Genomic DNA, 27,887 nt, shown 5'->3' with positions numbered 1-27,887 from the left:
GTTCCCACAGTGAGCTATAGTGACTTATTGCCCCTGTGGAAAATCAGTAGTGCGACAGAAATACATTGGCATGGACTCACCCAATTCAGTAGAGTACCCAGGCATCAACAGTACCCGGTGGGTCACGAATAGGGCTTTGCTCATATGTGTGAATGACTAAATGGGAAAGACTATAAGTTGAATAGAGACAGGTAACTCCAGCATCACTTGGTTAGTTACATCGGATGTTTCCAAAACAAAACTTATATCGTACATGGAACCTCTTCAGTGTCCCACAATTTCATGCGTGGTTCATAACTACAGTCCTTACTGGGAGAGAGGCTAATCCTGGAGGTGGTATTGCCCATTGGCATGTGTATATACATAGGGAGATCTGTATGTCATCTCTAAATGCCAATACTAGTTAGAGTGTTGGTTCATACTACTCCATTCGTCACATTGTAATCTTACATTCGCACTGAGGTGTGGAGTTGGCTGCCAGTGAGATATTATTAGACACCCAGTTTCTCTGTTGTGCGTGGGCAAAGAAGTCGCCGCCTGGTAGGTATTGCGGCGTTGCTTATCTATGTCTTTGTTACAGCATTGTGATATTTAAAGGAAACGGGCTGTTAGGCATGTCCGTTTCGATTTGGGTGTCTCTCGCATCAGTTAAAGGTGAGAGTGTCACCGTTCTGGTCTTTCCTCATTTATTGCTCCTAATCGTGGTGACACTAGGTGCGCTCCATGTTCGCCTGTGAGCCGTGAACAAACATAATGATACAACCACCCCTTCACCACTCTTATCGGGTTTCTGGACTGCACTCCAACTGTTGTGGGAGCACTGTGGTATTTAAATAGAACGGGCTGTTAGGCATGTCCGTTTCGAGTCAGGAGTCTCGCATCAGTGAAAAGTGCAAGCATCACAGTTCTGCTCTTTCCTCATTTATTGCTCCTAATTGCTGTGGCACTTGGTGCGCTCCATGTTCGCCTGTGGAGCGTGAAGAAAAATAATAATACAACCACCCCTTGACTGCTCTTTTCGGGTTTCTAGACTGCACTCCAAATGTTGTGGGAGGTATGTGGTCAACCCACTTGGCTGTTCGCTGCCATGGATAGTGTTAATGTCGCGCTGGCAGCTGGAAGGAGGGCGTTAGCTTTCTACTCGTCTCTCGATCCTGTGCCTGACTGCGGTGGCGCTGAGGGGCGCTGAGTGCAAACAGCTGAGTGGGTTGACCACATACCTCCCAGGAGCAGCCCAAATGATGAAGCATGACACCTGAAAGGGTGTGTGAGAGCATTACAATCCAACAAATGGATTCCCAACTCTAAACCCCGGCCTGTAGTGGGTGGGACCAGGGCACACACACTACAGGCCGGGCTCCGGGGGATGCGGCCCCCGGGGCTGAAATTGGCCCACAAGGAGGACCGTGCAGCACCCCTTTTTTAAAAATAAAATAACATAAAAGAGGGTCAGGACATGGGGGAAGGGGTCCATGGGCTGAAAATGGCCTGGAAGGGGGCCACACGCACCCATTCCTTTATTTAAAAATGAAGAAGAAAATATTAAAGAAAGAAAGGCTGGGCCCTGGAAAAGGGAGTCCCCGGGGCCCGAATAGGACCGGGTCAGGGGGCCATGCTGACCCTCCACATTCGTATCATGCCGGCCCAGGGGGATAGGGTTTCCTGGGCTGATATCGGCCCAGTGAGAGGGCCTACCCAGTCCCCCTTTCCTTTGAAAAAAAAGCCTGGCAACTCACAGGCAGCCCTGCTTCCTATCTCCACCATTTTGCAAATGTGCCTACTGGTGCACTGCTGGTTGGGGAATGTAGACTGCTTGGCTGCTGAGGGTTCTTAGGCATCAACAAGACCTCCTGCTACCCCAGTAAGCTCCTACACAGTGGGATTGCTGAGAGGTGGCCGGACGCCACGTCCTCTTTCTTCACTACTCTACAAATGTGCCTCTTGGCACACTGCTGGTGGAGGAGATAAGGTCCTTTTTGCCTCCTGAGGGGCTCAGGACTAAAGAGGCATTCTTCCCCCAAGCAGCAGTGCACGAGGAGGTGCATTTGCAGAGTGGTAGATAAAGTGGGCATGGCATCTGAGGACCTCTCACCAATTCAGCTGTGTGGGTCTTACTGGAAGTAACAGGAAGGCTAGTTGGCTAGTTGGCTCCCAAGGATCCTCAAGAGCAAAGGGTACTTCATCCCCCAATTAGTAGTGCCCCAGAAGTCACGTTTGCAGAGTGGTGGTGAAAGGGGGCCAGGTCTCAGCAATCCTGCTGTGTGGGACTTACTGGAGGTAAGAGGAGGGGTAGTTGATCCCCAAGGACATCCTTGGGCGGCCAACTATCCCTACTGGTATCTCCAATAAGCCCCATACAGCAGGATTGGTAAGAGGTCTTCGGTGGCCATAACCCCTTTCTCCACCACTCTTCAAACGTGAGTTGTGGTGCACTACTGGTTGGGAGTGAAGTCCACTTTACTCCTCAGAGACCTTGGGGGCCAAGACGCCTCCTGGTAAAGACTGTAAGTCCTACACAGTGGGATTCTTGAGAGATGGTTGGAGGGCCAGCCCTCTTTCTCCACCACTCTGCAATCGCAACTGCTAGTTAAAAAAACAGGTGGGCCATCTCCCCGGGGCTAATGTAATGGGGGCTTTGTGGACTCCGCCCCCAGGGCCTGCCACCTCCCGGGTCTTAAGTCAAAAATAATGTTGGGGGTGCAACCCCCCACAGCCTCTGAAACCGCCACCCCCCTGGTATTTAATCAAAAATAATGCAGGGGCTGGTCAGCCCTCCACAGCCCCAGGAACGCCACCTCCCAGGGGCAAAACCAGCAATAATGCAGGGGGCACATGGTCCTCCCTTAACCACCTCCCCAGGGCTTCAAATGTAATAATGTAGGGTGTATGTGCCCCCCAAAGCCCAGAGAAAAACAGAAGCAGAGCAGAATTGCTTTTGGACAGAGGGAGATGCATGTTAGTAGCACCCTCTATCCAAAAGCAATACCGGCTCCCGGAGGATGAAGGGAGCTGGCAGGGATCACGGGGACCTTGGGGCTCCCCCGTTGTACCCAACATAAAAAACTGGGTGCCCTGGGTGGGACCACAGCAGCCAGTGTTGTGGACAGGCTCTGGGATATGGGGTTCCAGGGGCCAAAATCATCCCAGGAAGGTGGGGCCATGCGGCTCCCCTTCCTTTATTTATAAAAATTTAATTGGGGCTGAAAAGGGGCAAGGAGAGTGCCCACTTGGCCCTCTCCCTTTAAATTTTATTAAAAGAAAGAGAAAAGGCAGGGCCCAAGGGGATGGGGTCCCAGGGGCTGGAATCAGCACAGGGTGGGGAGCACTGAGCACTCACTCCCTGTAAATTATATACAAAAAGATAAGCCCTGTCCTTAGGGGGTGGGGTCCACTGGGCCAAAATTGGCATGAGGAGGGGGCCCTGCAACCAGCCACACCATTAAAAACGGCCTAGCCCCAAGGATGGGGTGCCCAGGGAATGGGGGCTATGCAGCCCCTCCCTTGAAAGAAAAACCTGGCAAGTCGCTGGGGGCCACGCCCCCTTCACCATCACTCTGTAAACATGCCTTTTGGCTCAGTGATGTTTGGGGATAAAGTCCCCTTGGATGCTGAGCGTCCTTGGGGTCCAAGATCCCTCCTGTTATCTACAGTGAGTCCCACACAGCAGTATTGTTAAGAAGTCTTCGGAGGCCACGCCCGCTTTCTCCACCACTCTGCAAACTCGGCACCTGGTGTACTACTGGTTGGGGGATGAGGTCCTCTTTACTCCTGTGAGACTTTGGGGGCCAATAAGACCTCCTGGTACCTCCTGTAAATCCTATACAGCAGTATTCATGAGAGCTGGATTGATCCCCCGGCCCCTTTCTCCACCACTCTGCAAACCTGACTTCTACTGACAAATAAAGTTTTTAAAAAAACCTGACTTCTACTTTAAAAACCATAGAAATTCACAGAAAAAAACAAAAGTAATAAGGATGTTATAGTTAGAAATGAGCATTCACAGCAAGTTCTAGTCAGGCTGAGATTTCACTTGTACAAAACCAGTGAAATTCAGCAGTTATAGTTAGCTGAGCTAACTATAACTCACGCACCCAACAATGCATTGCTTTTGACCTCACATATTACATCACTCATGACATGGTCAGTGATATTACTGATGCCTTCACTAATGATATTAAGGATTTCAGTCTCTAGTCTTTTTTTGGACGCAATTGTGTTCTACAATATTTTTGACACAATATTTTCTATAGTTTATGTACAAAGTTTGTCAACTCCATATTTTTTAGAGGATATTTTCAGCATGATATTCTTGTCATTCAATAGTGTTGTTATCAATATATTCTGCTATACAACCAGAGCTAAGTCTTGAGAAATGTGATTAACAATGTCATGAAAGGGGAAACATTCTAGTTGCTGGATAGATTTGTTAAATGTATGAAAGATTTTAGTTAGTATGAGTCAATATTACTGATAAAACCAGTGGTATTGCAACTTCAAGGTTTCGATGAATATAAACCTTGTGTGAAACCCTTTTCTGACTGTATATATTTTTAGTATCAGTTGCTGGGGTCAAGACTTCATCTGGTCATGGGTACAGAGTGAAGATATCAAAATAAACAGATGTCTTACATGTTTTACGTGAATTTGAAAGTCTTGTAATAGTTTAATTAAATATGTGAACATACTGTATATGAAATTAAGTGATTGGGCAAATAGTGTAAATTCCCATTGTAAGGTAATGAGGTTTGATAGCCAGAAGCCTTACTTGAATATAGTTAATGAGGAAGGCTATTTAGAGGGTTGGCTGATCTCAAGTCGAGGATTTTATGCTGATCTTTGGTAACTACTTTTTGATATAAACCTTATTATCAAATTGTTATTTTGCAAGAGGATAGATGAGTTCCTGATATGCACTAAGATAATTGAATCCTTCCAAACCATCAGTATTAAAAACAAAAAATTGACACTTACTTTGAATGTCTGGGTACAGGATCATGTACAGCAGCCCAAAGCGTAGAGTTGTAGCAGTGGTCGCTGTGCCTGCTGTGAACAGGTCAGCCACTGTCAAGAGGAGATTTTGTTCACAGAAGGAGCTATTAGGGTCACCTTTCTCCTAAAAGGGAGTTAACAAAGACAGAGCTTCACCAAAATGTAGTATTGTTATAAATATTGATTCAATAAAGATGACAGAGAGAATCAGTAACAGTGAGCACAAATTGCAAATGATGTCCTAATGTTAGCTGAGCCAGTAATTTTGGCTTCTGTTGAAACTTTTTGCACAACAGAGGTCCTGGTAAAATGCAAACAGTGGTGTGTGCCCTGCCCACTCCATGTACTTCATATATTCTCAAGAAAATCCAAAGGCCTTGTAGGGACAAGATTTCTTTGTCCGCCCCATGGCAGACACACAGCAAACACAGACAAGTTAACACACTTGGTTTGTAGCTCAAGACAACCAGACAACTGCTGGAGTCTGCCTTTGAGCAAACTGTGATACTCACTACAAAGCCAAATTAGTCTCTGCTACCAGAGCCACTTAACACCTTGGCTGCTAGAGATATTTTCCTCCTGTGCTGCATTCCCTGATTTCCCATTGTTCATGACAAGGTCAGCTCGTCATTAGCACAGCTCCAGTGTGCCTCATGACGAGCTGAGATCGTCATGAGCATGGAAGGGGTTAAAGAAGGTAGCCTGTGCATTCCGCTACCCGAATTACCCATCCTAAATTTTATCTACTGCATTATGTGGTTTTCAGGAATTTATATCAAGGAAAGATACAACCAGATTTCTCCTTCTAACCACACCCTTTACTCTCAGTTTCACCTCTTAAGTATGCATCCTATGGTCCAATGGAGGGTGTCGCAAGTAGCCAACATTACACAAAGTACCTTCTGAAAAACTAAGGAACCCACTAAAGAAAATATGAGAGGGTAATAGGAGGCACTTCGATTTAGAAATATATGGTAATGTAGGTTCCTTTATACAGATGAGGTGTATGGAAGTAGATAGATGATGTGGTTTTGGTTATAAAGAAAGAGGTCTATTAACTTCAAGGCATTTTTGTGACTATCCACATTCAGACAGCACTAGCATTGGGTGACAGACTGTTTCAAATGCAAGAGAGGGATGCAACAATAATAAAGTGTGTGCTCCATTTGAATTTGAACGGGTTCTGTGCTCATCCATAACAGAATATTTGGTTCCCTCCAAGGGCTGAAGCTAGTCTGACCATCTTGAAAGGTTTTGCTATTTTCAGTAAATTCCAACCTCAATATATCTTGTTTGCTTTGAAAATTAGGTCTCTGGAGGCTGTCTAATGCTGCTCCTAGGGCGACCAACTGGCATGGGTGCAACCTCAGGATGGTAAGTGTAAAATTCAGGATAAAGGGTCAAAGTTCAGGACAGAAGGTCAAAATTCAGGACAAAACCTCGGGACAAAAGGTAAGTTTTACAGACACATCAGAGGAAGTTGCGCGATAGTATAAAAGTAAGTAAATAGACAACCACTTAAGTACAAGTCAAAATAAGTTTATATTAGGTTGATACAATCGTGCACCTCACACTGTTTTGGTATGGGCACAGCTTTGAGCAACTGTACAGGTCTTTTTGTGGTATTTCATATGATAATAATCTATTTATATGGTTACTGAACTAGTTTTTCCAGTCTGCTATTTTGTTTGTACTAATGGTCCTGAGCAGGCATGTTTGGTGAGAGACGTGGTCAGGAAGATCTGCTCGGATAGACTTTGTTACTAGCATCTCATGTCTGAGTGCCATTGTGAGATGTAAAGCGGCACACATAGGTGATCTAAAGGGAGCATTTCTGTGATCTACCCACTTTAGGGTATGCATTATGGGTGTTTTAGCCAGTGGAGCTTAAAATATGGAATCCGACTTTGCTTATGAGGGCTTTGCAGAGAGTTGCACTAGCTGACGGTAGCCACAAAGGTGCTTTTCCCTTCAGCTTCCTTAAAGAAGGCACTGTCGATACACTATTACATACTTTATTTTTGACGCCTTGTCTATTGGTACAAATACAATATACATCTCAAGCACAGCTCATGGCACTATGAGGCTCTCCCTAAAACCTTACATCTAAAAACAAAACATGCAAACATTTACAATTACTAGTGTAACATTCAAGTATCAATTGGGTGTCACTCAAAATGTCATGTGCATGATGTAGAGATCCCACACATAAGCACACAGCAAATACAGATTAGTAACACATAGGCAAGGGAGTAGCCAGAAAATGTAAATGCCTCCCACTTTAAAGCTCCTATGGTACCCAGAAAGCAAAGTAAGTCATCACATCCCCTCCCCAGAAGAGCTCTCTTGTTCAAGGATCTAGCCATTCATCCTTCTATCAAACCCCTGATATCTACCATTTCCAAATGTATATTCTGTCATCTATTAATTCTTTCATCCATCTTTGTATTTCACCATCATTCTGCCCTTCCATCTGTGTACCCATCCATATCCAAACATTTTCCACCAATTGCAAACCTATCGATCATTTAACCTTCCATCCATCATTTCACTCATTCATTCCTCCATCCATCCATTCACTCATCCATCCAACCATTTACCCTTTCATTCAAGCCATCCTTTCACTCATTCACCCACTCTTCCACCCATCCATCCATTCACCCCTCCAGCCAACCGCTTACCCTTTTACCCATGCAGCCATCCTTTCACTTACTCATCCATCCACCCAGTCACTCATCCATCCACCCATTCAACCTTTCACTCCTCCATTCATCCATTCTTTGTTCCAGCACTCCACCCTCCCTTTCACTAATTAATGCATTATTTCACTCATGCATCTTTACATTCTTCTTTTTACTCATCCATGCATCCATTCTGCCAATCATTCATCCGTGCTTTCACTCAACTATCCATCTATTCATCCTCCCTTTCTCTCTCATTTCCCTTTTCATTTAGCCACCCATTCTTCCATCCACCCTTCCCCCATCCACCCACTCATCCATTAGTTATCCACTCATGAATCCATCCATTGACCCTATCACTCATCCATACCTTTACTCATCCATTTGTCCTTTCTCTCATTCACCCACCCTTTCACTCAACTATCCATCCGTCTGTCCATCTTCCCTCCGGTTCTTTCATCCTGACATCCACCCTTTCACTCATCCATCTATTCATTCACCCCTTTCAGTTACCAATTCATTAATCCATCCATCATTTCTCTCATCCATCCACCCATTCACTCACCCATCATCCACCCTTTTACTCATCCATCAACCCTTTCACTGATCCATCCACCCTTTTACCATCCATCTACTCTTCCACCCATACATCCATCTATTTACCCTCATCCATCCTTCCACTCACTCATCCATCCATCTTTTCTCTCATTATCCATCCATACACCCTTTCACTCATCCATTCACACTTTCACTAATCCCTCCAGCCATTCACCCATGTGTTCACTTACTCACTACCTCACCTTTTCACATTAATGCTGAGCCTTTGTCTACTGAGTTGCAGACAGAAGAGGCCCATCAAGAATTTCACCCTCGCTATAGCTCCTAAAGCAAGGGGTGGGGTGGGGTGGCAGTGGGTTCACTGTGCCCCTGCACATAGGCAATCTGAAAACTTGGAAGTCATGACTCATGCATGATGCACAGTGCCAGGACGTGTGGTAATTCTGTGATGGTGTTGTTTCCAGGGCTTTAAGTGGGATGAAAAAACTGGGGTCTCGCCAAGGGGCGTGTCTGGTGTAATTAAGGGTGTGGCTTAAAACACCTAAGCTAAAAACATGTGCTAAGCACAATGTGCCGCCCGACTAGTATTTTGCTGTTTCTATCATTGACATAATATAGAATACCAAAATATACACATGCCAAAATATCGACGAAAAAATATAGAATGCAAAAATATCGAATTCCTATCTACAAACAGGTAAGTATAATATTATCGAATCAAAAATATTGTTGTAAAAAATATAGTTAGTAAAAATATCGAATTTTTTTATGTCTTAAAATTAATTGAAAATTAAATAAATAATAAATATAATTAACTTAAACATACTTAAAATACTTAAATAACCTTAAAATTAATAAATAATTAATGTAAGTTAAAAAAATCCAATTTTATTTTTTAATACATATATATATTAACGTAATATTAATAAAATATATACAATATTTTTACAATACGATAGCGGGAGGGTAACATTTACAATTACAACTCTAGTGAGTGCAACAGTAGGGAAAGCGTTGGATAGCGTAGGGGTAAAAATAACTATTCCCCCTCCAGTGAGTGTAACAGTAGGGAAAGCGTTGGATAGCGAGAGGGTAAAAATTACTATTCCCACTCCAGTGAGTGCAACAGTAGGGAAAGCGTTGGATAGAGTAGGGGTAAAAATTACTATTCCCACTCCAGAGAGTGCAACAGTAGAGAAAACGTTGGATAGCGTAGGGGTAAAAATTACTATTCCCACTCCAGAGAGTGCAACATTAGGGAAAGCGTTAGATAGCGGGAGGGTAAAAATTACTATTCCCACTCCAGTGAGTGCAACAGTAGGAAAAGCGTTGGATAGGGGGAGGGTAAGAATTACTATTCCCACTCCAAAGAGTGCAACAGTAGAGAAAATGTTGGATAGCGTTGAGGTAAAAATTACTATTCCCACTCCAGAGAGTGCAACAGTAGGGAAAGCGTTGGATAGCGTAGGGGTAAAAATTACTACTCCCACTCCACAGAGTGCAACAGTAGGGAAAGCGTTGGATAGTGGGAGGGTGAAAATTACTATTCCCACTCCAGTGAGTGCAACAGTAGGAAAAGCGTTGGCAAGGGGGAAGGTAAGAATGACTATTCTCACTCCAGAGAGTGCAACAGTAGGGAAAGCGTTGGATAGGGTAGGGGTAAAAATTACTATTCCCACTCCAATGAGTGCAACAGTAGGGAAAGCATTGGATAGCGTAGGGGTACAATTTACTATTCCCACTCTAATGAGTGCAACAGTAGGGAAAGCATTGGATAGCGTAGGGGTACAATTTACTATTCCCACTCCACAGAGTGCAACAGTAGGGAAAGCGTTGGATAGTGGGAGGGTAAAAATTACTATTCCCACTCCAGTGAGTGCAACAGTAGGGAAAGCGTTGGATAGTGGAAGGGTAAAAATGACTATTCCCACTCCAGTGAGTGCAACAGTAGGGAAAGCGTTGGATAGGGGGAGGGCAAGAATTACTATTCACACTCCAGAGAGTGCAACAGTAGGGAAAGCATTGGATAGCTTAGGGGTAAAAATTACTATTCCCATTCCAATGAGTGCAACAGTAGGGAAAGCGTTGGATAGCGAGGGGTAAAATTTACTATCCCCACTCCACAGAGTGCAACAGTAGGGAAAGCGTTGGATAGGGGGAGGGTAAAAATAGCTATTCCCACTCCAGTGAGGTCAACAGTAGGGAAAGTGTTGGATAGCGTAGGGGTAAAATTTACTATTCCCACTCCAGTAAGTGCAACAGTAGGGAAAGTGTTGGATAGCGTAGGGGTAAAAATTACTATTCCAACTCCAGAGAGTGCAACAGTAGGGAAAACATTGGATAGCGTAGGGGTAAAAATTACTATTCCAACTCCAAAAAGTGCAACAGTAGGGAAAGCATTGGATAGCGTAGGGGTAAAAATTACTATTCCAACTCCAAAAAGTGCAACAGTAGGGAAAGCATTGGATAGCGTAGGGGTAAAAATTACTATTCCAACTCCAGAGAGTGCAACAGTGGGGAAAGCGTTGGATAGCGTAGGGGTAAAAATTACTATTCCAACTCCAGAGAGTGCAACAGTAGGGAAAACATTGGATAGCGTAGGGGTAAAAATTCCTATTCCAACTCCAGAGAGTAAAACAGTAGGGAAAGTGTTGGATAGAGTAGGGGTAAAAATTACTATTCCAACTCCAGAGAGTGCAACAGTAGGGAAAACGTTGGATAGTGTAGGGGTAAAAATTACTATTCCCACTCCAGAGAGTGCAACAGTAGGGAAAGCGTTGGATAGCGTAGGGGTAAAAATTACTATTCCCACTCCAGTGAGTTAAACAGTAGGGAAAGTAATGATTTAATATATGAATAAAAATAAATTAAATATCAATGCCAATAAAACATTAATTAAAATTAATTACCATTTAATATTATGTAATAATTAATTAATTAGAAACACAAATACATATTAGTTATTACAAATCAATTACCTATTCATAATTAATTAACAACTAATTAATTTTCAATAACAAAAACTAATTATCAATACACACAAAGTATTTTTAATATGCAATTAATTACAATCACATTACTTCCCATTCTAATCCCCTATAAACCCACAACCTGCTACAGAAAATAAATTAATACAATTGTCATAATTATCAAAGAATTAATTAATAAAAATGAATTAAGAATTAATAAAATTAATTACCAATTAAAAATTTATTAACAATAAATAAAAAATCAATACCAATAAATAAATAAAAAATATTTACTTAATTACAAATAAATTACTTCCCACTCTATTCCCCTATAAACCCACAAAAACCGCTATGGAAAACAAATTAATGAAATGAACATAATTATCAATTAATCAATTAATAAAAATGAATTACCAATTAATAAAAATGAATTACCAATTAAAAAAGTAATTGACAATAAATTCAAAATAAATACCAATAAATAGTTACAAATATTTAATTAATTACAATTAAATTACTTCCCACCCTAGTCCCCTATAAACCCAAAGGCATCTGTTTTGAGCAATGCTAATATGGCTGGCGGTGTCTAATAGACACCGCCACCATATTAAACCTTTTCCGCCCCGGCCGCAAGGCGACCGGGGCGGAAAAGCGGCGGACGGTCTTTCCGTCCACCGAGGTCCCCCCGCCATCCTAATATGGCGGGGGAGATTTAGGTGCAGATGGCGGGCGGATTGCCCCCACCAGGCTGGCGGTGTCTACCGCCTGCCTGGCGGGGGCAATCCGCCCGCCATCCTAATGGGCCCCTAGGTTTTTCAGGGACATCTTATGGTCAGTACAGTGTGCAGTTCATTGGCCTTTCCTAAAAACTGAGCGGGCAGAGCATTCTTGAGTGTTTACGAGGGAGCCATTTCATCAGTCCATGCTGTCCAGTAGCATTGTAAGATCTCAAGATGTGTAGTTGGCAGGTGTATAGATTTTGGCTGTCCTGGTCTAATTTCTAATTTATTTCTTACCAACAGGAGGGTAGGCCCTCAACTTTCATCCTTTCCATGTCTTATTGTGTCAGCTCATTCTATTAACTCAACATCTTCAGCCACTTCAGTAAATCCCCCTAATCCAGATTCACCACTCCAATCAGGTAATGGAGGAGCCATCGATCAGTTCCCAAGTTTCCTCAGAAAATATTTTGGATATCAATCCTTCTTAGTTCACACCTCAATTGGATATTGTCCTATTGAGGCAGAAGACCCTGCAAAGGATTCTGGGGACTTTGGTCATGATGAACTCTGACCAATAGTTACAAACTAACTATTTGAAGGAAGTCAAGTAACAACTTCACAAAGTAAGCATATGTCTGCCTTCACTATCTAGGCAGCAGAGGAAATCGCAGCTGCTGTTCATTTTGAAAGTCAGAGAAAACAGGACTCAAATATTCAGTAACCTGCATTTCCACAAAATCCTAAGGGTGTAGAGATTGTGCCCAGTCTACCTCATTAAACTGTTGATATCTTCAGACAGCTTATGTTAATTAGAAATATATTTATTAATATGGCTATAAGAAATCTGCCCTAAATTATAGGAGTTCCCACCACACAGAAGGAGAATACATATGAAGAGTATAAAAGTGGAAAAGGTACACAGGCCTGCCAGAGGTTTCCCCTTAACCAGGAAAATGACCTCAAGGGAAGTTGTCCCAGGAGGAGGACAACCTCGTTTATCAACTAAACCTCGCCAAGGGACAAGCCCTCTAGGTAATAATACTGAGATGCCTAAAGCAAAAATAACAAATCTGAGGGTGGATGAATGCAGTTTCTTGGAGAAGGTGCAACCTAAATCCATAGGTTTGATTTAAAAAAAGGGTAAGACAATATCTCCCAGGTCTAAGATTAACCCCATTGCTCAGGGGGAGATATATGGCTCCACTATTTAATAGCTGTCAAAGATTGAGATTGTTACTCCATATCACCTGGGCTAGTCTTTTTTTCATATAGACCATAAGGGGAAGAGAGCAAAACAATCATTATGTCTGTTGAATAGATTGAAACTCCCCGTAGCTTTAAGCAGATACCCTCACTCCAAGAAACATCATCTGCCGACCTTGAACATGCAGGCTTCCTGATGGGCAAAGGGGGTGGAGAGCTAACAAGAGTGGACTTTATGTCCTCCCTAATAGCCGGTATTGTGTGCAGGGATATGGCAAATCTTTTAGGTCTAGATCTGCGGATTGCAACTGAAGCAGAAGTGTCCATAGAAGATTTGCTAGTAAAGAGAGAAATGGTAAGGCCAGTGTTGAATCGCCATGAAGGCTTATCTTCTAGACAGAGATATTATTATGTCCCGCTCAGCAACTAATGTAGGCTACCCTAGTTTCAACCAGGTGCCCGGAAATTCAACGCAGCACTTTGAAAATAATGTAAGGATTGTTATTTCATATGATATGAAGGTTGTGGCCAAGGATGGTTACCTTTGAATCGCTATGCCGCCTCATGAGCCATCAGGGTAACCATGATTCAGGGAAGTGATGGAATGAAGCATAGATCATGGAGTTCTCCCGCGACCTCTAATTGAGAAGTTGAAACATACGCTACTTCACACTCCTAATAAAAAGTGGTTATCTGGATGAATCATCAAATATGGTTTTGGAAGAAACATGGTTGCAGAACACTAACATTGAGGATTTTGTAACTATTACTAGACTGGGGTATGATCGAGGCAGAGGTACATCATCAGGTGAGCTAATGATGACCCTTATCTCCACTAAAATAGTAACCAAAATTATAAAATCGCTCAAATTACCTCTAGGTACACAGTTCAACATAGTGGAAGTTTGTCTAAAGAATAAAGAACAGAAAGAGTTTTTGTTACTGAATTTATATATTCACAAAGAGGTGTTTAATACTTGGAGAATATGGACAGCTGAACCTGAAAATATAAATAATGCTTTGTTGAAATATCTGCATGCTTTATAATGGATTTAAAGTGACTTAAATACAAGGCTCTTCCCTCCACGTGCTGATATTGAACTACAGGAATTTCTTTATCAATACAATGTGCCTGTAGATATATTCCATGTGGGATCCCTCTCCTAAGAGGGATATCTTGCAGGGTCCATAATAAAGTCTATTTTGAAGAGAGATGATGCAAAGTGCCCTGCTAAATATATATAATTAGTCTGTTAGATATCTCAGAGAGATACAGGTGATTGTGGGCAAAGTTGAGCGGCAGGAGACTCTCCTTGGATTTACTTTCTGCAATTCAGGAGTTTGACTGTTGTAACAGGGCTGAGGTGAAACTGGATAAATCAGGCAGACTATAAAAATATTACATAGTAAAAAGGGGCTGAGGCACGCCTTTGTCCTTGCCTCAACCTTTTCAGTCTTTATGTGGCAGATTTACTAGCTTCATTAAGAGGAACAAAATCATTCCCCTCTAAAAATAGGTACCACTCACAACCTTTATTATATGTGGATGACTTGGTTGTTTTTGATTATACAGCCATGGGTCTTCAGAGAAAATTAGACGTTTTAGGTCTTTATTGTATTGAAAATAGATTAGTGATACATTTGGAGAAAGTGAAGATTCTGGTCTTTGGAATAAAAGTAGAAAACTTCAAATGGTACTTGGGTGCCAATCAGTTTAAGATTGTGAGCATTACAAATATTTGGGCCTCATGTTCTTAAGTAATCTGAGACGGAAGAACCATATGGGTTATACAAAGGCCATGATCTTGATTCAGACGGACTCGCTTGCAAAATTCAATCTAATCTATGGTGGATTCTCTTGATGAAATTATTGTAGCAAAATTTCTCCTTTAGCCCTGTACGAGTTGGAGGTTTTTTTGCTGGGAGCGTAGGTATTTCTGGAATGCCCTTGAATGGGCTACCTTAAAAGAATATTGTGCTTACCACAATCTTTAATGGTTCAAGGGATCAGGCATGAATTTAACGTCCTGGTATTTTATGGCCGGGCTCTACTTCCTAAGGTTTTTTAACCAACTAGCTCTGAGTGATCGGTCTACTAAAATCTCAAAGTTGTGCTAGGAGGAAATCCTCGATAGTGAAAGAGAACGGCCCAGAACAGTTGTCAATAGTTTTAATGAATTTAAAATGTTGTATACTTCTTCTGGGGAAAATATGAAAATGGGATCCCTTCCTGTCAAAACATTCATTGAAGAATTCAGCATCCCATGTTTTCGCAAATCATTATGTTAACTATCTGTCAGAGACACACAATCATTCTTACTTATGCATCCTGAGGGCAAGAAGATCTTTTCCTATATATGTTCTGTCTGCCTGATCAGAATTATCTTTTAGAATTGCTCAAAATTTGGCTTGGGTGTAAGCCAGTCTATTCTCATCAACAGTGGTATAAAAGCTGGCAAATGTATAATGGGCTGCTCCCTGTGGCCTAAAGATGACGTGATCTATTTCATATTTTGAAAGATTTTGATCGATTGTTTACATTTTAAATGAGCACGAATCACATTTTGAAAACTCTATTTATTATATATCAGACATTGTTTAGGCTGGAAGGGGGTTTTAGGACAAAATATAATTTTAAAAACATCGGGAGACAGATATATGGGAAATTAAATATTGTGACACATAAATATTGTTCTGCACAAATATTGCTGACAAGAATATCTTTTTTGAGGTAAGTAATAGTGTTGTAAATAATATCCATGTTTTTAATATAATTTTCACTATTATAGTGGTTACAAATGTTGTTTTTTAATTATTTAATGTGTTTTAGTTGATATAATAATTTTGTGTTACTATTGTTTCTATAAATGTTATTCTTTTTAAAATATAGCTTTCTAATTTTAAGTGATTTTGAATGTTTTATTCATTTTGTATTAGAAATTATTAGTGTCTTACCGGTTGTTGGGTTTGTAGGAAAATAGGGCGGGATGTTAATTAGATAATAAATAATTAGGAATTATTTAATAAATTGTATTTAAATACAAAATTGATATTTACTATGCAATTTATGATACTGATATTTCATTATATGTTATCGCAGGCAGTTAGGTTTTTACGGGTGATGGAGCGGGGTTTTGCGAAAATAAAACTAACGTGTACCAACATAAACACAAGGGAACTGCTTTGGACATGCCTGAATTATCACCGAATCACGCAGTATTGCAATAACTTTTGTGCTTTTGAAGAAACGAAGAAGTGCACGAATAGGCCGCATGTGCATTATTACTTTTGCATGTTACATCCTGCTTTAATGTAATAATTAATGCTGCTTTTGCACTAAGCTTATGCTAAGTAACAATAATGAAGAATAGTGAAAGGTGGGTGGTAAACAGTGAAGGTTTCATTATCACATAATTAATAAATGTTAATGTTTCATCTACTTGAGTGTGCAGGAAGGAGCCTCCATTTTCATAAATTGTCCAAGGTGGGAGGGAGGAAGCTCCAAAGAGTGATTCTGCTTTTTCACGAGGCAAACAAAATGTGCTGTGCACCACAGATGACATGAAGGAGTGAAGGCGAGTGTGACAGATGTTTGCCAACTACTGTACCTGAGCGTGGGACCGGAGATGTTCTCTGTGAAAACTTTAATTCATGAATAAAAGATAGTAAAATGTGTAACTTGTGGGGAACGTGCGAATCAGACCATGGGAACTGTCTTCCACAATAAAGTTGTTGAATAAAGGTGAAGTCATGGCGGCGTGACAACGCCACCTCCCCAGCTCACCAATCCCTTGGCAAGTTAGAGGGTAAAATGCAACATTTGAGGGATGGACATGTCAATTTTAGACTATGACTAGGTTGCCTTTAGGGGTGTGGTATAAAAGAAGCTTAGGCTGACAGGAGAGAGGAGGGGAGATGCGTCGCTGTCCGTCGGTTTGCAGAGAGGCCTAGCTGTTCCTGTCCTGTCCTGTTGCTGTCCCTATATCTTTTGTTCCCTGATTCCCTTTTTGGGAAACCCCTATCATCTCCTGGGTCCAGGAGGTGGTTTTTCCTACAGACCGTAGGTTTGTATTTAGCCTATATTATTCTCAGAATCTAACAATTAATGTACGATGTCTTTGAATCTTTTGTCTCTTCACCTATCCACTCCGTCAATAATATATTGAAATGCGTTATTTTAGATGAATCTATTGTCTCTTCATCTATCCCTCCGTTGGGTATGGTATATCTGGCATAATTATTTGCTGAAACTTTTGTCTCTTACCCTATCCACTCCTTCATTGCATAATGAGTCTGTATGAAATGTATAATTTCTTCTTTCATGAGATTTGATGTTTGTAATTGTGACCTTATGCAACTGAGCATTTACCTTTAAAATTGAGATACAATTTCATTATTAACCTTACCGAGAGTCTTTAATTAATTGACTAAATGGTTGGTAAGTTAGTAATTATCATTGCCATCAACTATTCAACTAATTAGTCTATTAACCAAGTAGAAGGAAAGTTGATATCAAGATTAGCTATTTAACGGAGGTCTCAATGTCATCCATATAAAGAAATATTTGATGGAACGACCAAATTGACCACAGCGCATCAGGGATACTGGGTGAATGTGTATGGGCCATTGTAGTGATGATGTTGAGTACCGATCCCTGATCAATTATTTGTATTGGCGCTGGATCGGGTATAGGACGGGAAGTTAATTAATAATTAATTAATTATTAGTGTATTGTTTAATTGATTTTTAATCAAGTAAAATATTGTATACGGATTGATTTTGCTTATATTTTCAGCTGTGGGTTGTTAAGTAGGGATACAGGTTGAGAAGTCAATTGCATAATAATGACCTAATAATTCTTATTTGTAAACAAACTTTGAATTGAATTTTAAATATGTATATTGCAGAACAACTATTTAATTTGACATTATTTTAGTTGGTGGATGATAGCTTTGTGGCGGTCTAGGGTGGAAAGATAAGTAATAATTTTATAACAATTAATGATTAATTGCAATTATTTAATTCATTTTAAATATGTAAACTATGGAATCGTTATTTTTTTACTATATTTTAGGGATTGGCCACTAGGTTTTAGGGGTACACGTTGGGAACTTAATAATTGAGTAACAATTATTTATTAATTGAAAATTATATTTTTTGTAAAATGTTTTTAGTTTTTTTTAATATACATAAATTACCCAGTGGTGGTCACCACTGAGTAGTTATAGTATAGATGGTGTTTACATAGGAAATACCCTTTTGGTGTTGCTAATAACTTTGGCTGCGTTTGATGAATCTCCACTAAACTTTCCAAAAAAAGTTTTACTATTTGACTAGTTTGTGCATGGAAAGTTTTGGGGTGATTCATTAAGTGGTGGCTGAGAAAAAGGGGGTCCCAAAACATGTTTTTCCCATTATTTTTTGCATAGGAACTTTAGACACCGCTACAGCCCAAACCGTTGACCTGATTTACACTAAATTTGTCAGAAAGCAAGACCAGAAAGAGTGATTTTGTGTTTTGGTGTGAATCTATTCAGTAGTGTGGGAGAAATGAAGGCTACAAAAATGGTATATTTCACGCCTTGGATCCTTTGCAGATCCTTTGTGATAGATCCGCAACTCCGCAAGCCACACCTTGCATTGGGATTGGCTGTCTATAACTTGAAAAGCAAGCTGTGGCCGCCATCTTAGGACTCGGTCCCTGTCTCAATAGAAAAACAATTTTGAAAAGTGGAAAGGGGCAGGGCACCCGCACTCCCTGGATTGTTTGTGGGTGCTGTGAAGAGACCCTCTGTGTGGTTGAACCAAATGATGTACTTATTTTTGTATTGTACTGTGAATTTGCAGATCATTTGTGGTGCTCTGTTTGATCTCTAACACTTTGCAGTGGATCCACAAATCCATACACCGCTTACAAAAATAGAAAATAGACAAACACGCACACACACACACACTAACGCAAACACTTACCAGTGAAATTATCACTCACACAATCATGCACCCCCACATACAGAAACTCCCGCATACTTAGACAATCTCACACATACATACTCACCCAGACAACTTTGCTTAAGCATTCTCCAAGCAGATGATGATGATGGATAGACATCCACCAAAATAGCAATCCCTTAAGATGAAATGGGATTTCTGTTACCATTATGACGAAGTAACCCGCCAATATCTAAATCAGGCCCATAGTTACTTATACAATTTTGGTAACTGTCACAAAAAAGTTTTAAAAAAAACAGCGACATACTCAACTACATACACACACTTAGATACACATGCACATAACCTCAGACTTACACATACACTTAACCCCTCCCCTAAAATATATAAACACACCCTGCATATAAAGTTATGTGCACTGTAAATCCCATGCGCAAAATTAAACCTACAGGCACAGAACTCCATATACTGAAATAGACAGAGACATATGTACACAACCTCACAGACACATACTTTACTACATATTCAGACAGAATCACCCCCTCACAGATTAACACCCACCCTCACAAATGCACAACAGAGTCACACACAATTTCTCAACCTCACATACTGAATGCTAACGACACATGCATGTAAATAATTATAATGTAAATAATTATACATACACATTCAATCACCCCCACAAGCTCTCCGCAGACACCAAGACTTACATGTATGCTTATAATAGAGATACACAGAGAAATACTAATACACACAACAACACAATCTCATATTTATTTATTCACACACACACCTGGTCAACCTTAGACCAATAGAACCTTGGACACTGACATATATATAGCTTTCCCAATCACATACACAACCCCACATATATTCACATAGACAGACATAGAAGTGTAGATATAGGCACTTAGAAACATAATTTTACATGCTGATATAGACACAATTGCATACTATGGCACACACTGAGTCACACATACAGCCTCATACATTCTTGTACAGATGTACATATATTAACATATACGAGAATTCATGCTCTCTTGCGCGAACAGACATTGTCTTAAATGCCTCTGCAGATACACTTTTGAAACAATTTTATTATTTATTACATTTGCCCAGGTCCACCATGATGTTTGATTTAACCAAAATCATGTTGTAGCCCTGGTAATTGGCTCCACAATGGATCTGCGGATGTAGTTGATACGTTAAAAAATATGTGTTAAATTCAAAAATGCTTTTATATCTTAATTGGTGGCTCTAAAAAGGGCCTTTGTTTTTTACTGTGTTGTGCACCCTTATAGATAGGTCTGTATAGAATCCGTGATGTTGTTAAGGAAGATCCGTCCCCTTCTGCTGTGAAATTGACTCCCTCCTTATGGAACATACCTGCCATATCGAAGCAGATGTTGTTGTGGTAAATGGAGCCCATGTTATGGTCACTGAAATATGTGGACATTTTTTATTAGCATGTTTCCTAGATCTTTGGACAAAAATCTGATTCCCACTGTCACTTCTGCCTGTGACATATGTTGGAATATATAAAGGCAGTGTGAGGATATAGACCTATCAGCCACTGCAGTGCACAATCATGAGGTCTGGGTGCTCACAATCCAAAATGCTTTTAATCATAGACAACAATTGATGCTACGTCATACCAGCTGATCCAAGTGATGTCCACTTAGGAAAATCCTAGTTCTTTGTCAATGCCACAATTTGTTTCACACTCTCTAGCCCAAAACACAATGCTGTGTCCCACAATCCACACTCTCACCACATTGCTGGTTTGGAGGAACTGAATACGGGAGGAATCAACAACAGAATGAGGAATTTCAATATTGAGTGTGGAGAGTTATGAGAAATAGGGGAAAACAGCAAAGATTGTGATTGGTCAACGTTTTACTCTAGTACAGTAAGTTAAGTGGTGAATAACTTTCATTTTAATTTTTTTACTGTGATTGGGGGATAGTAAAATGTTTCTGTTATTCTTACTGTAATAGGTTGACATTTTTCTCGTGTAAACAATGATGTCAAATGATATTGGTTTTCAGACTTACAAAATAACCTATCCTTTATGAACGTTTGACCTGAAGGTTGTTTTTATGGTTTTGAAATAGGTTGCTATGGAAACTGGGCTTGTGGACAAGTATATGAGAGAAGAGTGTAATAGAGAGGTAACACACTAGAAGGAAAAAAGTAAGTGGCTTGCCCAACCCCCGATTAGTACATATATATATTTTTACTGTGTGCAAGTTACTCTACATTGAGAACTTTCTATACTGGTATAAACAATGTGTTTTTAATCCTACAATTTTTAGTAGCTGTTCATCAAGCAATATGCAGTTAAGACATCCCCCTTATGTTTCCCATATTGTCTGTACCTATGATGTGTTAATCAATTTCCATTAGGTAAAATATTTAGGTATGTCTTTAAAGAAGCACATTTAGGGGCCTATTACGATTGCGGTTTTTCTGCATCCTCCGGGTCGGCGGAAGCCACCGCCGGCCCGGAGGATGCAGAAAAACCACAGCGGACCCACCAAAGACCCACCGCCACATTAGGATGGCTGGTGGGTCCTGGTTTCCGTCCGCAGCTTTTCCGCCACGGTTGGTTTACAACCGCGGCGGAAAAGCTCTAATATGGTGGCGGTGTCTCTCAGACACCGCCAGCCATATTAGGATGGGCTGTGAAAAATGCTTTTCCGCGGCGGGTTTTCCGTCGTGGAAAAGCATGTGTAACTTCACTGCGGTGAAGGGGGGGTGGGGAGTGCACATGGTGAGTACCTATGGTACCCCCCTGCAATTGTATGCAGAAATCGGCAGGCACCGCACAGTGCCTGCCGCTTTCTGCATACAAATGCAATGTATGCAATTTTACCATTGCGGCGGATGCAGCTTGAAGCCGCACCCGCCGCAATGGTAAAAATAGAGGATGTGACCGCCAGGGTGGCGTTCACATCCTAATTGCACAGGAGGGAACTCCGCAGGCCATGCGGAGGTTCCCTCCTACTCTATGGTGGCGGACGGACTCAGGTCCGTCCGCCATCATAATCGGCCCCTAAGTGTTCATAAAAGTTAGTGTCTACACTCTTATAATGCTAGGTAAACTTAGATGTACTACATTCAAATTAGTAACACTATTTGAAAGTTATTGTTTATAGGAAAAATATGTGAAAAATTGGACAGAGTAGGTAGTACAATCTTTTGTCTTTAGAGGCTGTAATAATCATATGTTTTAATCTCTGTAATGAAATGACTGTAATTAAATGTAGGAGTGGGTTGGCCATTTACCAGGTAAATTAAATGGAGTTGCACTATGATATTTTCAAATAGGACTGTTCTGGGGGAAAACTATATGTAATAGAACTTTGGAAAATAATTTCTGCTGCTGTACACATTGCTGCATGATGAACTATGTTCAGGATAACTTCTGCATGTGGAAGAGGGAGGGTGGAGTATCCTGTGGGGGACTATGTTTCTTATGATAACCTATGTAGACGAAGAAAACAAAAGTTAACATATGTTTGGATAATCATAGGTAACATATTGTATGGTACAATGCTGTATCAGTTACCAAGTCTGTTCATTTGTTGTTAAATAAAGGGTCTTACATAAGATCCATTTCGTAATTTTTCAGGGGAACTGGTCTGACTCTAAAGACCCCAATTTAGAGTCAGAGGTTTACATCAAACACCCTTGTTAAGTCAGAACGTTTGTTCTGTTGTGTAGTAGTCACCTAATTCTAAACATTGAAATATATCCTAACATTTATTTTGTTGTGAATTTTCTGTATATAGTTCTCTTGCTGACTAAAAGTTAAGTTGAAGAGCCTAGTGTCTAATTATACGTATTTACTGTTTTCTTTAAATACCGTACATCTCTTTTCTTGGAACAGAACTGAGGATTAATAGTTTAGTTGCAGCTAATACATACCATGTTAGTAGGTGAGACAACTTCTACACACTTTTCACTGTAAACAAAGCTTTGCATCAAATGGCTAGTCCCTAAATACAAGCATCACCTAATACTAGGCCTAGCTACGTCTACAGATTGATGTCCAACTACGGAAAACTCAGAATCAAGTGTGTATTCCCCAACTGGACACATTATATGCTCTATTGCAAGAGCTTCTTTAATATACCCATTTCTCTCTGTCCAGCCCTGAGCATGAAGAGTCCCCTTTCACACATACCATGTAGTGGCAAGAGAAGGAGCTTCTACAAATAGCTGTCTCCCTACCTAAACAAAGCTCTACATCAACAGACCAGTACTTCACTGCACATATCACCTAATTATAAGCCTAACCACTTCTGCACACATCTGTCCCTCTAGGCAAAGCTGAGAACGACGTGTTTAGTCCTGTAGTACACATATTTGGGGATTCAAAGGGTTTCAAGGCTCGACCCACTTTAATATACAAGTTTCTCTGCGACTACACCTGAGCATGATGAGTCTAGTCCCCAACCACACATAATATGCAGTGGTAGGTGAAATCACCCATATACACAATGAAAAGAATACACAGTGCAGGTGGTCGCATCGTAATTCCTATGGCAGGACTGCCGACGGCTAGTCAGTCGGTCCCATTTTGGATAGGGCCCTCCATCCTAATAGGGCCCTAAGTGTCTAGCCCTCTAGTATACATGTTATGTGTTAAAAGGCCCCAGCTTCTTCAACATAAAATTTTCTTTGTGACCGAAACTGAGCATGAAGAGTCCAGGACACTACCACAGATAATATGTACTGGAAGATGAATGGACCTTTCATCAAAAGGCCAGTCCATCAATACACACATCACCTGACACTAGGCGTGACCACTTCTTTAAATAGGTGTCCCCATACAAAAAGTTCAGAACCAAGTGTGCACTATCCAACTACACACATTATGTATTAAATAGCATGAGGCTCCTTAAGACAAACATTTCCCTCTGGGCAGAGCTAAGGAAGAAAATCCAGTTCCCTTGCACATGTACTGTGTACTGGTAGGTGAAGCCACTTCTACACACAGCTCTGTCCCTACTTAAACAAAGCTCTGCATCAAAACTCCACTTCACCACTGTACACATCACCTAATCATCTAATACAAGGCCCTGTCACTTCTGCATACAACGGTCCCCTAACCAAAGCTAAGAACAGTGGGCCCAATTCACAAAGGTAAACTTAGACGTTTGGTGGGGGCGTGGTTTCGGCGCCGACCGGGATGGCTGCGTGAGCGAGTTGCTCCGCGCCGCGTCCCGTCCTTTATCCTGCCAAACGTTGCCCCGGGTCGCCTGGTGGCTAGGAATGTGGACCGGAGGGGCCGCTGCCCTACTGGAGAACGTTTGAACCCGGGCGGAGCCCTGGCTGCTGTGTGCGGGAGGACGTAGTGCTCGGCTCCCTCCGGCGAGCGGACAAAGGCAAGATGGCGGCGCCGACTGCGAGATAGCTCCGGGAGGGGAGCGGTGAGGGACACCGGAGCAGCGGCAGGCGCCTGCGGCACTCCCGAGCGGCGGTGGGTAGTGCGGTGACCCGTCGGAGCGGGCCCCGAATTGCAGAGAAGGTCGGAGGGGTTGCCGGTGGGAAGGGCCCCCCTCCCCCCACCCGGGCCCTCGATCAGCGCGAGAGCGGCGCCTGGGAGTGCGCTGTGCCGACGGAGGCACTGCTGAGCTGTGTGGCCGCTCGCCCGCCGGCCGGCCCGCAGTGGGGGCCGACAGCGCATAGAGACGTGCAGCAAGCAGCTGGGGCGCTGAGAGAGGGACCGCCCAGGGCGCCCACGCATCCCGGATCACGAAGAACACGGCCGTGGGTCTGGACCTTGCTGGGGGTCCCGCCCGGTGGAGGGCACGGATACGCCGAATTAACAGCGAGGTGCTGGGCTGTGCATGGTGTGTTACGGAGACCAGTGTTGCCGGGGGCAGTGTGTTCGGCGTGCCCTGGGACCCACTTCATTGACTGGCGGCCTCTTAGGCGGAATCTGCTCCCCCTGGCCCTGGTGAGCCTAGCAGACGCTCTATGGGAGGCTGAGGCAGCATGGGATGCTCTTTCGAATTGGATACTGTTGAATGACCGGGAGTGGGGTGCAGTTGGCGCCGCGCATTCTCGCTTGCCTGGGGATTGGTGGACCGCGCTGGCTGGGACACTCCGCTGAGCGTTTCTGGTGCGCCTAGCCATTCTCCGAGGGGGCGGCTTGAGAGGCTGAATATCTGCACACAAGATGGCCGCGAAGGGGAATGGCGCCGCCGAACCGCCTGAAAGGGGAGGCCGGGGGTCGGAGGATGCGAGTGGCAGCTTCCCAATGGAGGCCTCAACACAGGAACAGAGGCTAAACCTCCGCCTTGATGCTATCCTGGCCGCGATCACTGCTACGAAGGATGAGCTGCGCCAAGACATTGCGCAGGTGGCGTCCGGCCTCGGCCTGCTGAGGGCAGACCACACCAAGCTCTCTGACCGTGTGAAATCCAATGAACTGCTGCTCCAGGAGCTGAAACCGGCGGTGGTTACGGCGGAGCATAAAATTGATGACGTTATCCGTCGACTAACGAATCTGGAGCGCCGCACGGAGGACGCGGAAGGCCGCAACCGCCGGAACAACGTGCGGGTGGTGGGGCTACCAGAGAAAATTGAGAAAGGTGATGCGATAGCCTACTTGGAGGACTGGTTCCGCACAGTGGTGGCACCGGAGGGCCTCTCCCCCTTCTTCTCCCTGGAAAGAGCGCACAGGGTGCCCGCGAGGCCTCCTCTGGAGGGCCGACCGCCTCGACCGATGGTGGCCAGACTGCTGCACTATAAGGACCGAGATCTGCTGATCCAAAGGGCGAGAGATCGTGGGCCCTTCCAGGTGGACAACAGTAAGGTGACGATCTTTCCGGACTATACGCAGGAGGTACAGAGGAGCAGGGCCTCTTTTCTGCCGGTGAAAAAAGAGCTGAGAGAGGAGGGGCAGTTCAATACTCCTTGCTTTTCCCGGCCAAGCTGCGGATCATCGTTGATGAGAGGACGCACTTTTTCCAAACACCTGACGAAGCGTGGTCCTGGCTGGAACTATATCGTGCAGGAACGGATCGGGCTCACAGGCCCGCCAGGGATCGAGAGCAGCCGGTCAGGGTCAGGAAGTCGCAGCGCATCCGCTCCCGGAATAGGCGCCAACGGGCCGAGCGTGAGGCGCAAATACTGGCAGATAGAAAGAGTGCGTTGGAGGCCACGGCGAACATCACGGGCTCACAACGAGATGACGCCTCCAGGGGCTCGGCTTCGGAGGACGACGGTGAAGGTGAGAAGACCGGCGATGAAGATTTGGAGGTGGGGGGAGCGCAGGGGCCAGAGGTTACCCCGCAGACATCGGATGGTATCTTTAATGGATGAAGTTCGTGGTTGCTGAACTTTTATCGGGCCTGGACGCTCCTGACTTCTTTTGGACTGCCAGGTATGGGGCTGCATTAGCAGCATGGGGCTGTGGGCGCGGGGTGGTTGCTCTGTCGTCCTGGTTCGGGGCTCCATAGCCCTCTTTAGACCCTTAAGGTCTTCAGTGGTGTCGACCACAGATTAGTGTGATGTGTTGGGTGTTTGAGGTTTGGAACGGGGCTGAAGCTGGGTTACTAGGCCCTGTCCTGGGGAGGGGGGGAGTGGGAGTTATGGGGTGTGTTTCGAAGGGGTTGTTCAATTGCTGCAATGCGGGTCACAGTTCTTGGCGAGCGCCACTGTTGGGATTGATGCTCTATGGGGACGTTACCTAATTTGAAATGTGTCACATGGAATGTCCGGGGAATTCGAACTATGGTTAAGCGCCACAAGGTACATGCCTACTTGGTGAGGCGGGGAGTTCAGATAGCGATGCTTCAAGAGACTCACCTGACGCAGCAGGAATGTGGGGCGTTGCAGAGGAGGTGGCGGGGTCAGGTGTTCGGCACGACTTACTCGGCGTTCGCCAGAGGGGTGTTAATATGGATCAGAGCGGGCACGCCATTCCAAGTCACGAGTCAGAAGATTGATCCGGAGGGTCGTTATGTGGTGGTGGAGGGGAGGCTGTGTGGTAGGGAAGTGGTGCTGTGTAACATTTATGCCCCCAATGCTGATCAAGCACATTTCTTTGAGGGATTGTCGCGCTCACTGGCGTATTATTTGGCGGGCCCGATATTGCTGGCGGGGGATTTTAACTCTATTTCGGATGTGCTGTTGGACAGGTCGCACCCGCCTTTAGCTGACTCCCCAGTGCGCAGACTTGCAACTCATAGGCGGGACTGGCAGGAGAGGTGGGGCTTGGTGGATGTATGGCGGGCGCAGCACCCCGAAACTCGAGATTACTCCTATCACTCTGCCCTGCATGATCTGCATGTTCGACTGGATTCGGTGCTGTGTTGTGAGTCTCTGGCGCAGATGGTGACTCACTCTGAATATTTGTCTAGAACCATTTCGGACCATAACCCACTGCTGATTTCTGTGCAATGGCAGCTGGCGAGATCGGCGGTCCCTACGTGGAGACTTCGCCCGGAGACGCTGGAGGATCCGGCGTTCTGTGACACGGTCCGACAGGGTATAGACGAATACTTCACGGTTAATGCTGGGTCGACAGAGACTAGAGCGAATGAATGGGACGCGATGAAAGTGGTGGTGAGGGGGGTGTGTATGGGTCGGTTTTTGACTGTGAGAGGTACAGTGCTGAATGACCTCGCGAAGGCGGAGGAAGTGCTGAGAGGGGTGAAACGGCGGCGGCCCGAGCGACCGGAGCTGCAGGATAGCTTGTTGCGTGCTAAGGAGGCGGTGGCGACAGAGACAGAGAGACTGCGGTGTTATGATTATAAGTTGTATGCGGTGAAAGTGCATGACGAGCGAGATAAAGTGGG

The 27,887-nt window shown here is 43.4% G+C and overlaps 1 protein-coding gene across 2 annotated transcripts in view; it reads right to left on the bottom strand.

Moving 5' to 3' along the window:
* Positions 1-27,887, bottom strand: part of LOC144825548 (cytochrome P450 2D6-like) — a 470,217-nt gene that overhangs the window by 159,866 nt on the left and 282,464 nt on the right. For both annotated transcript variants that reach the window (XM_078684165.1, XM_078684166.1), the window contains one exon: positions 4,972-5,113. In XM_078684165.1, the coding sequence (XP_078540291.1) occupies positions 4,972-5,113 (142 nt within the window). The remainder of the gene's footprint in view (positions 1-4,971; positions 5,114-27,887) is intronic.

Source organism: Lissotriton helveticus, chromosome 1_1 (assembly GCF_964261635.1).
Source record: "Lissotriton helveticus chromosome 1_1, aLisHel1.1, whole genome shotgun sequence".
NCBI lineage: Eukaryota > Metazoa > Chordata > Amphibia > Caudata > Salamandridae > Lissotriton > Lissotriton helveticus.
This window is presented reverse-complemented; position numbering and strand designations above follow the sequence as displayed.